A 13,835-nucleotide genomic window follows, 5' to 3' on the forward strand; every position below is an offset into this window, starting at 1 on the left:
CTAGAAGTATTCTTGAAGAAATATGTGGAAAAATTTCTAAAAAAATCCTGAATGCCTCGAGAAACGTATTGATATGCTTCTGCAAATATCCCTGGAAAAAGCTGGTGAGATATTTCTAAGGGATTTTCCATAGAAATTCTCAGGATATATTTTTGAATGAACTCCTTTGAGAACCCGTAGATGAATAAATGGAGATATCCTTCGAGGATATCTCGGATAAATTTCTGGAGTAATACATGGAGGAATATCTGGGTGAAATCCTGAAGGAATCTCTGTATGAACTCTTGCAGGAATCTCTGGAGGAGTTCCTGCCTGGAATTACTAAAAGTTATAGTGCAAGAATCTTTGGATAAATTCCTGTAGTATTTTCTCGATAAAACATTGAACAAATATAAGGATACATTCATGTCCAAATTTTCAATGGAAACTCTGCAATAGCTGGAAAAATCTCTGTTGTACTTTCTAAAAGAATACCTGAATAAATTTCTGAACGAATATCTGGAAAGAAACCACGGGAAGCATGTTTTGAAGAATCTTTGATCGAAAAAACAAATCTTTGGAATAGTTTTTAGAGAAATCGCTGAAGGAATCCGTCAACAAATTTTCGATGGTTTTTAAAACAAATCTGTAGGAACACGGATTCCCCAAAGATCCGAAAAGACCGTTGAAACTCGAACACGTGGTAGACGAAACACGCGGTGTGTATGAAGCGATAGTTAGGGTATTCTCCCGTTATTGGTAGCAATAATGCGCGGATGATGTGTTCTGTACGAGCGATATATTTGAACTGATGGTTTAATCTGAACACAGATATACTATTACTCTACAAGGGGGTATAGTGTGATTGCCGAATATTATGCTCACTAGCCGAATGATAGTGAGAGAAGAGAGAATCTAAATCGACTTATATCTAGGGTATGAGTGTGTAAAGAGTGTGCTACAATTAGTGTTTATATGTAGGAACTAAGATCTTGCCCCAACAAAATCCGTAAAAAAAATCGAAGTAATCCCTGGACGAGTTTCAGAAGTAACCTATAGAAATCTACCTAAAAGAATTCGTGGAGAATTTTTTGAAGAAATTCATTCCGAAACTTCTGAAATTCTGAAAGATTTAATGGATTAAATTTGGAAGAAAGACATAGAAGATATCCTTGGACTTGAAATCCTTGGACGATTTCATGAACAAATCTCATTGGGAATTTTCGAAGGAATTTCTAGGAAATTTCTCTAATCCCTGGAAAAGTTACTGAAGAAATCTTTGTAAGAATTTCTGAAGGTGTCTGCGGCAGATTTTCTAAAACAATCCTTTGAAAAATAGTGGAGAAACCATTGATTTTAAGGATTTCTGAAGGTAGCTTTTCTTGGGGAATTTTTGGAGAAAATTCAGGGGGATCCTCTTATAAAAATTCCGAAGGCAATTCTGGAGGAGATTCTGAAGCGAATCATGTAACATTTTTTATGGAACTCTATCACGTAAGGTCGGGCTCCAACGTTCAGCAGGATTCAGATTATCAACCGAAGAATCTAGTAATTCAACCAAATGCCAACAAGATGACGAGCATGAATTGGGCAGACAACTGATCCGAAGCAGTCTAACAATGGTGTGTCTGAACGTTAACCAAGCGTATCCTTTGGAGTTTACCCTTCCACTAACAACACCCAAATTCCCGTGACACCTAGGCCTGAGAGATCGTAGAGTTGTCTACATTTTTCATAGGTGTCCAAAACTAACCATCCTTTCCCATTCCTCAGCAGCCGCAAGGACGTGGCCAGGACAGTGCTCGACCATTGGATGATTGCGTCAGTCTTATCTAAGAATCAGAGATTAGTCCCAAATCTTTGTGCTTTGGTTCGGACGGGAAGGAGGCAACCCTCATAACACCGGTCTAGGACTGTACCACCTACGAATTTGTGCGACTCGCTTAATGCTAATGCTAACTCTATCACGTAAGGTGATAGAATTGTGTGTCTTATTATTCTGAAGCTTCTGCGGCACGATTGCATAACTCTTAGGCGTTATCTGATAGATGCTGCACACTGTACTGTGAAAGTTTGAAAATAAGGAAAACGACTTTTTCAACCCGTTTCTGTTCTAGCGATGGCTATGAACTTGTGAATATACATGAATTGTGTATGTAGAGAGAAGCGAGAAAGTATTTAGAAGAAAGATACAAAGTAGGAGGAAAGGGCCAGGCCAGGGATTGAACCCAGGACCTTTTGCTTACGAATCAGAAGCGGTAGCCACTAGACCACCATGCCCATCTTATCAGAAGGAATCCAGAGAAGGTTTTATAAAAAGTTGCTAAATAATTTCTGAGTTTCTGAAGATATCCATGATAAACTAAAGAAAGCCCTGGAAAAAAAAATCCCAGTGAATCTTTGTTAGATTTTTTAAAGAGGTCGTTAAGGAATTTCAGGGGCTTTTGAGGAACAATCCTTGAAAAAAAAATCGGAATGTCGTGACGAGTTTCTGGAAGAATCTACGAAATATTTCTTCTATGTGTGGGGATTTCTGAAGGGGCCCCCGGAGTTTCTTCTGCTTGAAAGGCATGCAAGGATCTACCGAAAATTACTTCGGAAATTCTGCAGCATTCACATATTGGTCACTGAAACTATAATTCAAGAAGATTTGTTTACAGACCTTGTACACACTAGACTGATCCATAATCTCTGCAACCGTTCAATTTGAGCATCTCTCGTACGTGACCAAACAGCATCCCGTTCAAACTAACTGAGATCTAATTTATCCAAGGGGACGGCATCCTATTTTTTCACTATGGAGTTTGACAGGTTGGATTGTGCCTCCTTACGTGGAGCATAAATTTATGCTCCAGCCAAAATATTCACCAACACAGTCGTGGAATTTGAATGTTTACCTTTTCACGAGGGATATTGGTGCAAAACGCTTGCATCACATTAGATCTCGTAAAAGTGTTGATCATAAAAAAGCGGCATAATTGATAATTTTCAATTTGAGAGTGTCAATGTTTAGGTAAAGTTCCTACAGAGAGTGGGAATTGTTTGTGAAAAGACACACAACACACAACGCAAACGTTGTTCGCCAAAGTGCGTTTCTCCATATTTTCTCCAACTGCTGTATTGAGTGAATGTTGGTATTAGTGAGCACTGGTTGCGCATGATAAGCGGCAACAAAATCAGATCACCATAGCACCCCCGTGAATTTATCACTCCGACTATCATCAAAAGCACACATGCGGCACCTTACTGGCTCCACTCGCAGCAAACAATTCCGCTTATGTTTATCGACTTAACAACGGTATCATCACCTTCCGTGAAACACAATTAGCACCTACCTACTGCTCTTGACCCTGACTGTGGTGACAGTACCGATGGTGCTGATGATGATTATGCAAACCCCCATCAGACGACGCATTACCAGCAGCTGTCGCCACTACTACTGCTGCTTCTGCCGCTGTGTCTCTCTGCTTCAAACTGACCACCCCGTCCGTGCTGAGAATGGTGTCCATAGTTCGCAGCGATTGCCGCTGCTTCCGCCTGCTGCTGTACTTTCGGAGCAGGGCAGCCGTCCCACCTACTCCACCGCCTCCACCACCTCCGCTATCACAACCGCTGGCCACGTACAGCCCGCACATGGCGCTACTGTTTCGACGGTTTCGCCGCAGTCCACCGCCGTCGTGACCCGAGGCCCACGAGCACGGCCGAAAGCACCGGAACAGATTGAGGAACGCCTTACGGAAGCCACCGCTCATGAAGCAGTAGGTGATGGGGTTGCAGCACGACGACGAGTACGCCAACAGCTGGAAGAAGCTGATGGCCGTGTAGCCCAGGTTGTGGTAGACGGTGCTCGGCCAGAACAGGGCCATCGTGTTGATCACGTACAGCGGCGTCCAGCAGATGAAAAACTCCAGCACCACCACGAACAGCATTTTGATGATGCGTTTTTTGTTCGTTAGGCTCTTCTCCATGTTGGATCTGTGGGAGGGAAATGGGGGAAAGAAATTCTATATCAGCTCTTTAATTGAATTGGGTGCAAAATCCATTAGTGTGTATGTGAAAGTAATTTTCGAACGCTAGATTTAATTTATTAGGATTTTTTGAGGGAATGCATTGAAGATTTTCTACGCTAGGAATTTATAAGATACCCTTCAATGTTGTACAGTCAGAATTTGTCATACACGGTGTCACCCACTTTGCGCGCACCGCAATTTCTCTGTAATATTTTAAAGAATGCAGTTGACTTTTGGAAGGTAATTAGCTTACTACATACAGGGGGTGGCCAAAATATTTGGGATAGGCAACTTTTTTTTCTCTCATAAAAAAGTTCAACATGCTGTAACTTTTCATAAAGTGCATCAAAATTTCTCAAATTTTGACGGTTTGACAACCTATTATATGTGCATATATGGTACAAATTTAAGCTTGATTGGTTAATCTTTCGCGAAGCTAGAACCGTTCACGTTAAACACTATTTTTTAGACAACTAATTTTTGAGCTGTCATATCTCGGAGACCTGTGAACCGAATTGAATGAAATTTTGAGCGATTATAAACAATATATTAATGCTTAAAAATTCTTTTTGAACGTTGAAAAAAGTTATGATGATTTGAAATTGTCACCCATTCAGAGGAAAATGAGTCAAATTTACAATACCGCACAAAAAATACTAAACGTGTTCTTCCTATAATCTAAATGGGCTCTAATATATCTTACTATAGATATCTTTAGAACAGAAGTAGAAAATCTTTGGATATCGAAAATAAAATTTGATGACATAGATGTGAAAAATTTATATTTTTTTCGAGAAAGATCCTAAAAGTGTCAATCCATCATAACTTTTCTCGACATTTGAAAAGTACCTATGTTTTGAAGAACTTTCAAGCATTAATATTTATTGTTGATAAACGTTCAAAATTTCATTCAATTCGGTTCACTGGTCTCCGACATATGATAGCACAAAAATCAGTTGACTAAAAAATAGTGTTTTATGAGAACGGTTCTAGCTTCGCGAAAGATTAAAAAATCGAGCTCAAATTTGTACCAACGATGCACATATAGGTTTACAAACAGTCAAAATTTGAGAATTTTTGATGCACACCATGAAAAGTTCAGCATGTTGAACTTTTTTATGAGAGAAAAAGAGCTGCCTATCCCAAACATTTTGGCCACCCCTAGGAATTCCTTCGGGATTCCTCCAGGAATTCCTTCGAGATACCTCCAGGAATTCCTTCAGGAATCCTCCAGGAATTCCTTCTAGAGTCCTCCAGGAATTCGTCAAGGAATTTCTTCGGGAATTCCTCCAGAAATTTCTTCGGGGATTCTTCCAGGAATTATACCGGGAATTCCTCCAGGAATTTGTTCGGGAATTCCTTCAGGAACTTCATCGGGACTTCCATCAGGAATTCCTTCGGGAATATTCTTCTAGAAATCCCTTCGAGAATACTCCTCCAGCATTTTCTTCGGGGATTCCTCCAGGAATTCTTCCGGGGATTTCCAGGAATTCCTCCGGGCATTCTTTCAGGAATACTTTGGGAGTTCCTTCAAAAATTCCTCAGAGAACTATGCAGAATTTTCCCTTGAAATATTGCAGAAATTCCTCCAGAAACCGCTTCACAAAATACTTCGAGAATTTCTCCAGAACTTCCTCAGGGCATTCTTCCACTAATTCGTCTCGAAATTCTTAAAAAAAAAATAATACCTCAAAAAAGTCCTCTGAGAATTCCTCTAGAAACTCCTCTTGGAATTCACGCAGAAATTCCTCCGAAAATTCTTCCGCGAATTCCTCAAGCGATATATCCAGGAATTCATGCAAAATTTCTTCTAGAAATTCCTTCCTTAAAAACCCCTCCAGGAATTCATATAGAAATTCATCCAAAAACCTCCAGTACCTCCAGAAATTCGTCCTAGAACTCATCCATATATTCCTCCGAAAATTCCCCAGGAAATGTCCAGTGAAATTTCCTTAGAGAAACCTCAAGTAATTCCCTCAGGGAATCTTCTATAATTTCCCTCAGGGATAACTCAAAACATTTCCACACAGAATCCTCAAAGGAATGATCAAAAGAGTAATCCTCGAAGGATTTTCTGGAGAAATTCCCGGAGGAATCCCCAAAGGAATTTCCGTAGGAATCCCCGAAGAATCCTCGGAGGAATTTCTGGAAGAACCCCGAAGAAAGTCCTGGAGAAATCGCTGAACGAACTGCTGGAGAAATTCCCGAAGGAAGTTAAAGAGGAATCCCCGGAGAAATTCCTGGAGGAACCCCCGAAAGAATTCCCGGAGGAATATTCCTGAAGAAATTCCTGGAGGAATTCCTGGAGAAATTCCTGAAGAAATTTCTGAGTAATCTCTACGTGAATTCCTTGAAGATTCTCTAAGAAAATTTTTTAAGGTGAAACTGGATCCATTACCTCACTTTTTGGTTTTTGATTTTTTTTATAAAATAACGCAGCAATATTTTCAAAATCGGTTTTCGTGTACATTTAGAGTATGGATCAAGGTATCTCCTGATTTTTTTTCCTGGTGGAAAATGTTCGTTTTATCATAATCCAGTTTTAAACTAAATTTCACAAAAAAAATGGTTTCTGCAAAAATGGAAAACATTTTCCACCAGGAAAAAAAATCAGGATATACCCTAATCCATACTCTACATGTGCACGAAAACCGATTTTAAAAAAATAAGGAAATGCTTCCAGTTTCGCCTTGAAGGATCTCTGAGGTAATTTTTCTGGGGATTTTGTGTGGAAATGTTTGAAATTATGAGGAAATTAATGAGGATTCCCTGAGGGAATTTTTTGAGGTTACACTGAGGAAATTTAACTGAGCACTTTTTGGGAAATTTTCGAAGGAATATAAGGATGAATTCTAGGAAAAATTTCTGGAGGAACTCCCGGAGATATTTCCGGAGAAATTTTTGGACAAATTCTCAGAGAATTTTCTAGATGAATTTCTATATGACTTCCTGATGGAATTCATGGAGGGATTATTAGATGAATTTCTTGAAAAAAAAAATTGGATGAATTCCTGAATAAATCGCCTGAGGAATTCGCGGAAGAATTTGCAGAGGAATTTCTGACTGAATTCATAGAGGAAGTTCCAGAGGATTTCTCAGAGGACTTATTTGATGAATTTTTTGAGGAATTTCGAGGCTAATTAGTGGAAGAATGCTCTGAGGAAGTTCTGGAGAAATTCTCGTACGAATTTCTAGAGGAATTCTCGCAGAATTTTCTGAAGGGATTCCCGAAGGAATTCCTGCAAAATTTCGAGAGGAACTTCTGCAAAGTTCCAAGAGGAATTTCTGATGGAACTCCCAAAGAAATGTTGGAAGAAATTCTGGAGGAATTCCCGGAGTAACTTCTCGAGGAATCCCTTAAGTAATTTTTGGAAGCGTTAACGGAAAATTGTCTAGAGAAATTCCCGTAGGAATTTCTTGTGGAGTTCGTGGAGGAGTTTTTGGCGGAATTCCCGAGGAAGTTTCTGGAAGAATTCCCAGAGGAATTATTTATACCCGTAACATATCTAGAGGAGTTCTCAAGGGATTTTTTGGAAGAGTTTCTGGAAAAAATCTCTGATGAATTTCTGGGTATTCCCGTAGAAATATCTAGAAGAGTTTCTGGAGCGATTCCCGGAGAAGTTTTGGAGGAATTTCCGGAGAAATTTCTAGAGGAATTCACTGAGGAATTTCTGGAGGAGTTACCGGAGGCGTTACCGGAAGATTTCATGAAGGAATTCCCGGAGGAATTTTTGGAGGAGTTTCTGTAGGAATTCATTGAGGAACATTTCTGCATAAATTTCTGGACGGATTTTTGACTTTTGGAGGAATGCCCAGTAGAGGACCTCGCGGAGGAGTTTCTGGAGATACTTTCGGGGGAACTTCTAGAGAAATTCCAGGAACAATGTCTTGATGACTTACCGAAGGAATTCCTGAATTAATTCCTCGCGGAATTTCAGGTAAAATTTCCAGAGGACTTCCTCAAATTATTCCTGGAGGAATTCCTGGAAGAATTTCCAAAAAATTCCTGGAGAAATTCCTGAAGAAATTTCTGCAGGAATTCATGAAGAAATTTCTGCAGGAATTCCCAGAGCACTTTCTGGGGGTGTTCCGAGATGTTTTTTCTGGCGGTTTTCCCTGAGAAAATTATGGAGAAATCTCCGGAGCAATTTATTGAGAAATTCCCAGAGAAATTTCTGGACCAATTCCTAGATGAGTTACTTGAGGAATCCCCGGTAGAATTTCTGGAGAAATTTGAGAAGGAATAACCGGAGGAATTTTTGAAGAAATTCCTTGAAAAATTTAGGAACCTGAGAACTTTCAAGAGGTATTCCCAAAACATGTTCTGAAGAAATTTTTTGAAGGTTTCCCGGGGGAATTTCTTGAGGAATTGCTTAGGAATTCCAGGAGGAGTTCGTGGATGAATGCGGTTGGGGATTTTCGAATGGAATTTCTACAGAAATTTTGACCCACAGTATGAGTTTCTGCTAGAGAAACCTTCTGTTGGAAATTTCACACGAATAATTTACGTGAAATTTTGTAATCCCTCGAAGAACAAGGAGGAGTTTCGGAGCGAATTCTGTGTAGGTAGTGATTTTAGGAACGATTGTCCAGAAAACTAATACAAGACCCCCGGAAGTGTGATCCACCAAAGTAATGGATAAAAATCAGGGAAAGAGCTTCTCAAGGAATCCCAAGTGAAATGTGATGCGCACAATCCCATTTGAAGAGGCAACACGGGTTCTGCTGCTTTTCTGTTGGCAAAATACAAGCTGTATCAATTGTTCATCCCTGTTAAAACCATAGTTTAATGCGAAACATAGGTTTTCGTACACATGTAGAGTATGGATCAAGGTATTTTCTGATTATTTTGTGGTGGAACATATTTTTCGTTTTTGCAAAACCCATTTTTGAATAAAATTTCACCAAAAAAAATGGTTTCTGCAAAAATGGAAAACATTTTCCACCACAAAAAAATTCAGAAGATATCTTGATCCATACTCTACATGGGTACGAAACCCGATTTTCAAAATATTGCTTCGTTATTTAATGAAAAATCAAAAACCAAAAAAATGAGGAAATGCTTCCAGTTCCGCCTTAAGATTCGGAATTCTGGGAGCATCTGGAATCTTGACAGTATTTTTGATTCGGAAAACTGACAGCGCGGTTTGATGATGTCCACTGATCATCGATACTGCGAGATGTATCCAATGTTCATCGCGCAATTCCCGCAACAACAGCAGCAAAAATCTGCAAATTAACAGCGAGGCCGACCAGAAATCTTCGGAGGACTGGAACGACCAAGTGGACTCCCGCGTTCAAGGCGAAGTTAACGATAAGCACCGGCTGTCGATCACGGTTCATCACGCAGGAAGAACAAACTTTTTTGCAAGAAAATAGAGTAAATAAACACCTGCTGATTGGAATAGACATTTCTGCGAGCTGGACTATCACGAGAGATGTAACCGTCAAGTGTTACAATTGCTCTCGCGAATTAGTTTGACGATTTTCACCACCATGCCAGTTTCTAAAGAGAGGTTGAGAAATTTAGAACCCTATTCGGCGTGGCAGGGTACAGATGGTTTTGGTAGCGGTGCAAAACGATAGGCATATGGCGGTCTAGCGAGCTACCAATCGGCCACGATGCAACCGGTGGAAATTGGAATGCCGTGGATGGAGCTATAGGGGTTCAAGCAAGGAAAAATGTGAAGATAGGCTCTCTTAAGTTGTGACCGTGGTCGTGAACAGATCGATTGTTTAGTCCAAAAAATTTCTCCAACATTTTGTTTCCCGCCAAGTTCAAAGGCGATTTGGGACGGTCCAACTGGCCTTAGAGCCCCGATCACCAGTAACGCCATTGGTGACTGGTTAACCGCCAAGGATCGGTCAGAGCTATTTTTCTCAAAAACTGCACGTGTTACAGAGATTTTTAGGTAAGTTACCAAATCGGTGGATGAAAATCTAATAAATATAAATATTGGCTAAAATGAGGAGATAAAAACTTGAAATTAAAATGACAATAGTATATTTTCTTTAAAAATATGAAATTTTGTAAATAAAACCCCATTTTTCTCAAAAAAAAATACGTTTTACAAAAATTCTTAGGTCAGATTCTTAATTAGTGAATCAAAATCTATTGAATTTCAATACTGGTTATGATGAGCAGATAAAAAAATTATAAATATTAAGACAACATTTTGTTTTCTATAAAAATATGAAATTTTGTGAATAAAACCCTATTGTTCTCAAAAACTGTACGTGTTACAGCAATTCCGAAGTCAGATTCGGAATCAGGGGGCCAAAATCCTTCGGAAATGGATCAAGTGGTCAAAGTGCGTGATCTACTGTCGACCAGTGTAATATTATCTTTTGAAGTTGCAGTATGCCGTGCAGACTGCAGTGATGTTGTTCGCTTCACGCGGAAAGCAAACAACCAACCACCCTCGTCAGGTGGTTGCTCAATATTTACTACAAATGAAGCAACAAAGTGCTATTGTTCGCATCACGCGGAACGCAAACAATCGACCACCCACGTCAGGTGATCGTTTAATATTTACTATTAAAGACGCGACAACATATACAAACTTAAGCGCTATTGCTCACTCCGCGCGGAAAGCAAACAATCATCCACCCGCGTCAGGTGGATACTCAAGATTCACAACAAAAGACGTGACAAAACATGCAATCTGATGCGCTATTGCTCGCTTCACGCGGAAAGCAAACAATCGACCACCCACGAAAGGTGAACGCTCAATATTTATTCATAAAAATACATACAACAAATATACATGGACAGATACATAGAAAAACAGTATGTCGTTAAGAAATTGCACAAAAAAAATGAAATTCAATAAAAAGAAGAGATAATTTGTAAAATGCCATCCCGAACAGTGACAAAATGGAACAAAAATCCATGTCGACACTCATGGTGACGAACTATACAAAATCAATGAAAAAATATTTGAAAAGAGAATATCATAAATATATGGTAAAAAACTGAATTAATACAATAATTGATGTAGAATCCATAGAAAGAGAATAGCAAGGAACAAACTCACCGGATAATCGCCTGCCATCAATCGAACTAAAAATACGAAACGAAGAAAAAAAATCGGAGCACCGAAGGTAACGCACGCGCGAGTCCGGCCTCCAGTTGCCGAGCCGTCACTACACACACTGACTAAAGCCGGGTCTTCCTCCTCTGCCATCAATCGAATCAAAAAACGCAAAAAGCAAATGAAAAAAAAAAAACTAAATCGGAGTACCGAAGGCAACGCGCGCGCAAATCCGGCCTCCAAGTCCAAGTGAAGTAGAAGTCTTTAGTTCAATCCACACAGGGATGAACTGAACGCGACGCTTAGAGTTATATTTACTAAAGCATGTATCGTAGGATCATGATTCACTTTGATCATATAACGTTTTGTTTTTGAAGTGACGGACTATACAAAGTTTTCTTTGGAGAATACAAAAAGTCTACGTAGAAGAATCATGTAATTTTACAACGAATATTCACAATAAAATAATAGCATGAAACGAGCTCACCCATTTATGTGTCTCCATCGCTGGTTGTCTGTGTATCTCGACGTAGAACAAATCACAAAAGCAAGCGCGCACTAATGTGGATGATTAGCTGCAAAGCTACCGCACAACTCCGATCTTTGGCAACCGCACGACCGACCCACTTTTACTGGAACTAATTTCGGCTCTAACACACGCGTGCCATACACTTGCTGTATATGTAATGTACCCTTACATTTGAATCTACGTGAATGCTTTAAAATCGCGACTTCGATTTGGTGCTCCGCGAAAGCACCACCGGCACATAATGATAAAATGCGAAAAAAAAGAACGACCACACGCGCGTCGTCGTTTTTCTATTTTCTATTACGAAACTCCGAAATGCTCACTTCCGAATAGAAAATAGAAAAACGAAACACCGAAGCAAACGCGCGCGACACCAGCGCCCGGACGAAATCCCTTCACACACTGATGCACGCTGGGTTCGCCGCCGTCGAAATGCTCACTTCGAAACAGAAAAGAAAACAGAAAAGTAATTGAACGACCGAAGCAAAAGCGCGCGACACCGGCACTCGGACGAAATCCCTTCACACACTCCGTTCATCTAGTGAGTAATTAAAGCGTTTCTAAACTAACATCCAATCCTTGCGAATCACAGGTCCAAAAACCTCCCCATAACCTCAAACGATCCTGGGGCTCGAGGACCAAAAGAGGTCTTGCGTACCCACCCCGTAGGCTGCCGAGGCTCTAGACCAGCGGCCTGGGGCTTAGGACGCTTCCCCCTCGGGGTGCGTCGGAATTATCCTCGAGGGCTAAGAGGCCGTACCAGAAACGGTAACAGAGAGAGGATGGCTGCGTGCTTCCTTTTTTTTATCTGTATTAACGAGATTTTTGGCCCTAGGCTAGTTCATCTCGGGACCCACGCTTTACTTCCCTTCCGAAGGAAGAACTCACATTTTGTGAGTTTGTCGGGAGTGGGATTCGATCCCAGGTCCTCGGCGTGATAGTCAACCAGGTCCGCTTCACAATTGCGTGCTTCCTTCGTTAAATCCCCTCTTGGAGCACTTTGATGATTACCGAATGGAGTACCTATATTAAAATTTATTAAATCTGGGTTTTTTTCAAATTGAGATTAAATCTCGTTTTAACTGCGTTGGTGCTTATGACCATTAGTGTAGTTATGATTTTTTTTGAAAATAGTCGAAAAACACTTAATTGATTTCATTCATCTCTTAATTTCAATGGTTTCGCTGAAACTTTGACCAGTGACTTCTTTTTGAATGCCTAAGCCGACCATGTGGGACTCGGCTATGTTACTAAGGTGTTCCGAGGCTCGGACGGAAACCTCCAAGTGTGGTAGACATCTGGACAAGCAATATGGGGTCTTTCGGAGATCAATCTCGAAGATTTTCGTGCTTCCAACCAGGGACGACGTAGTTTCTTCCAAGGAAGGGGCATAACTCGCCTCCATCAGTTGTGCTTCGGCACCCGCGGATGTCCTTCGCGGCCTCCGCACTCCAGTAAGTTTTTTTGTATATAAAATTATTTCCAAAAACGTAACCAGTCCAAGATCTGGTCTCCAACCCAAGCAGCACACATGATATAAAAATGTCTCGTAGCGCAGTTTTTTTGGTTGCACACGAGTCAAAGTGAAGTTTCTAACATGGCGTCAGAATAACATAACTATAGCTCATGTGCAATGAGCTATATGCCGTCTGTCACCGATGGCAAGAGAGTTCTTGGGGCTATATCAGGCTGTATTCATGGGTGAACGCGCTACAACGGACCAGATGTTCGCCATCCGCCAGGTGTTACAGAAATGCCGCGGATACAACGTGCCCACACATCACTTGGTCATCGATTTTAAATCGGCGTATGACACAATCGATCGAGAACAGCTATGGCAGATTATGCACGAATACAGATTCTCGGATAAACTGATACGTTTGATCAAGGCGACGATGGATCGAGTGATGTGCGTAGTTCTAGTGTCAGGGACACTCTCTGAGTCTCTTCGGATCTCGCAGAGGGTTACGGCAAGGATGGTCTTTTGTGCTTGCTGTTCAACATTGCTTTTGAGGGTGTAATAAGGAGAGCGGGGATGAACACTAGTGGAACGATTTTCACGAAGTTCATTCAGCTGCTTGGTTTCGCTGATGTTGTTGATATTATAGCTCGTAAATTCGAGACGATTACGGAAACGTACATCCGACTAAAGAGTGCAGCCAGGCGAATCGGATTATTCATTGATGTGTCGAAGACAAAGTACATGATGGCAAAGGGCTCCAGGGAGGAATCACAGCGCCCGCCACCCCGAATTTATATCGACGGTGATGAAATCGAGGCGGT

The 13,835-nt window shown here is 40.7% G+C and overlaps 1 protein-coding gene across 1 annotated transcript in view; it reads right to left on the minus strand.

Moving 5' to 3' along the window:
• Positions 1-3,081: 3,081 nt before the first annotated feature.
• The window catches only part of LOC115256649 (muscarinic acetylcholine receptor M5-like), a 68,312-nt gene continuing 57,558 nt past the window's right edge, over positions 3,082-13,835 (minus strand). Inside the window, exon 3 of the mRNA XM_062845998.1 lies at positions 3,082-3,954. Coding sequence (XP_062701982.1) covers positions 3,315-3,954 — 640 coding nt within the window. The 3' untranslated portion in view covers positions 3,082-3,314. The remainder of the gene's footprint in view (positions 3,955-13,835) is intronic.

This window comes from Aedes albopictus, chromosome 1 (genome assembly GCF_035046485.1).
Source record: "Aedes albopictus strain Foshan chromosome 1, AalbF5, whole genome shotgun sequence".
Lineage (NCBI taxonomy): Eukaryota > Metazoa > Arthropoda > Insecta > Diptera > Culicidae > Aedes > Aedes albopictus.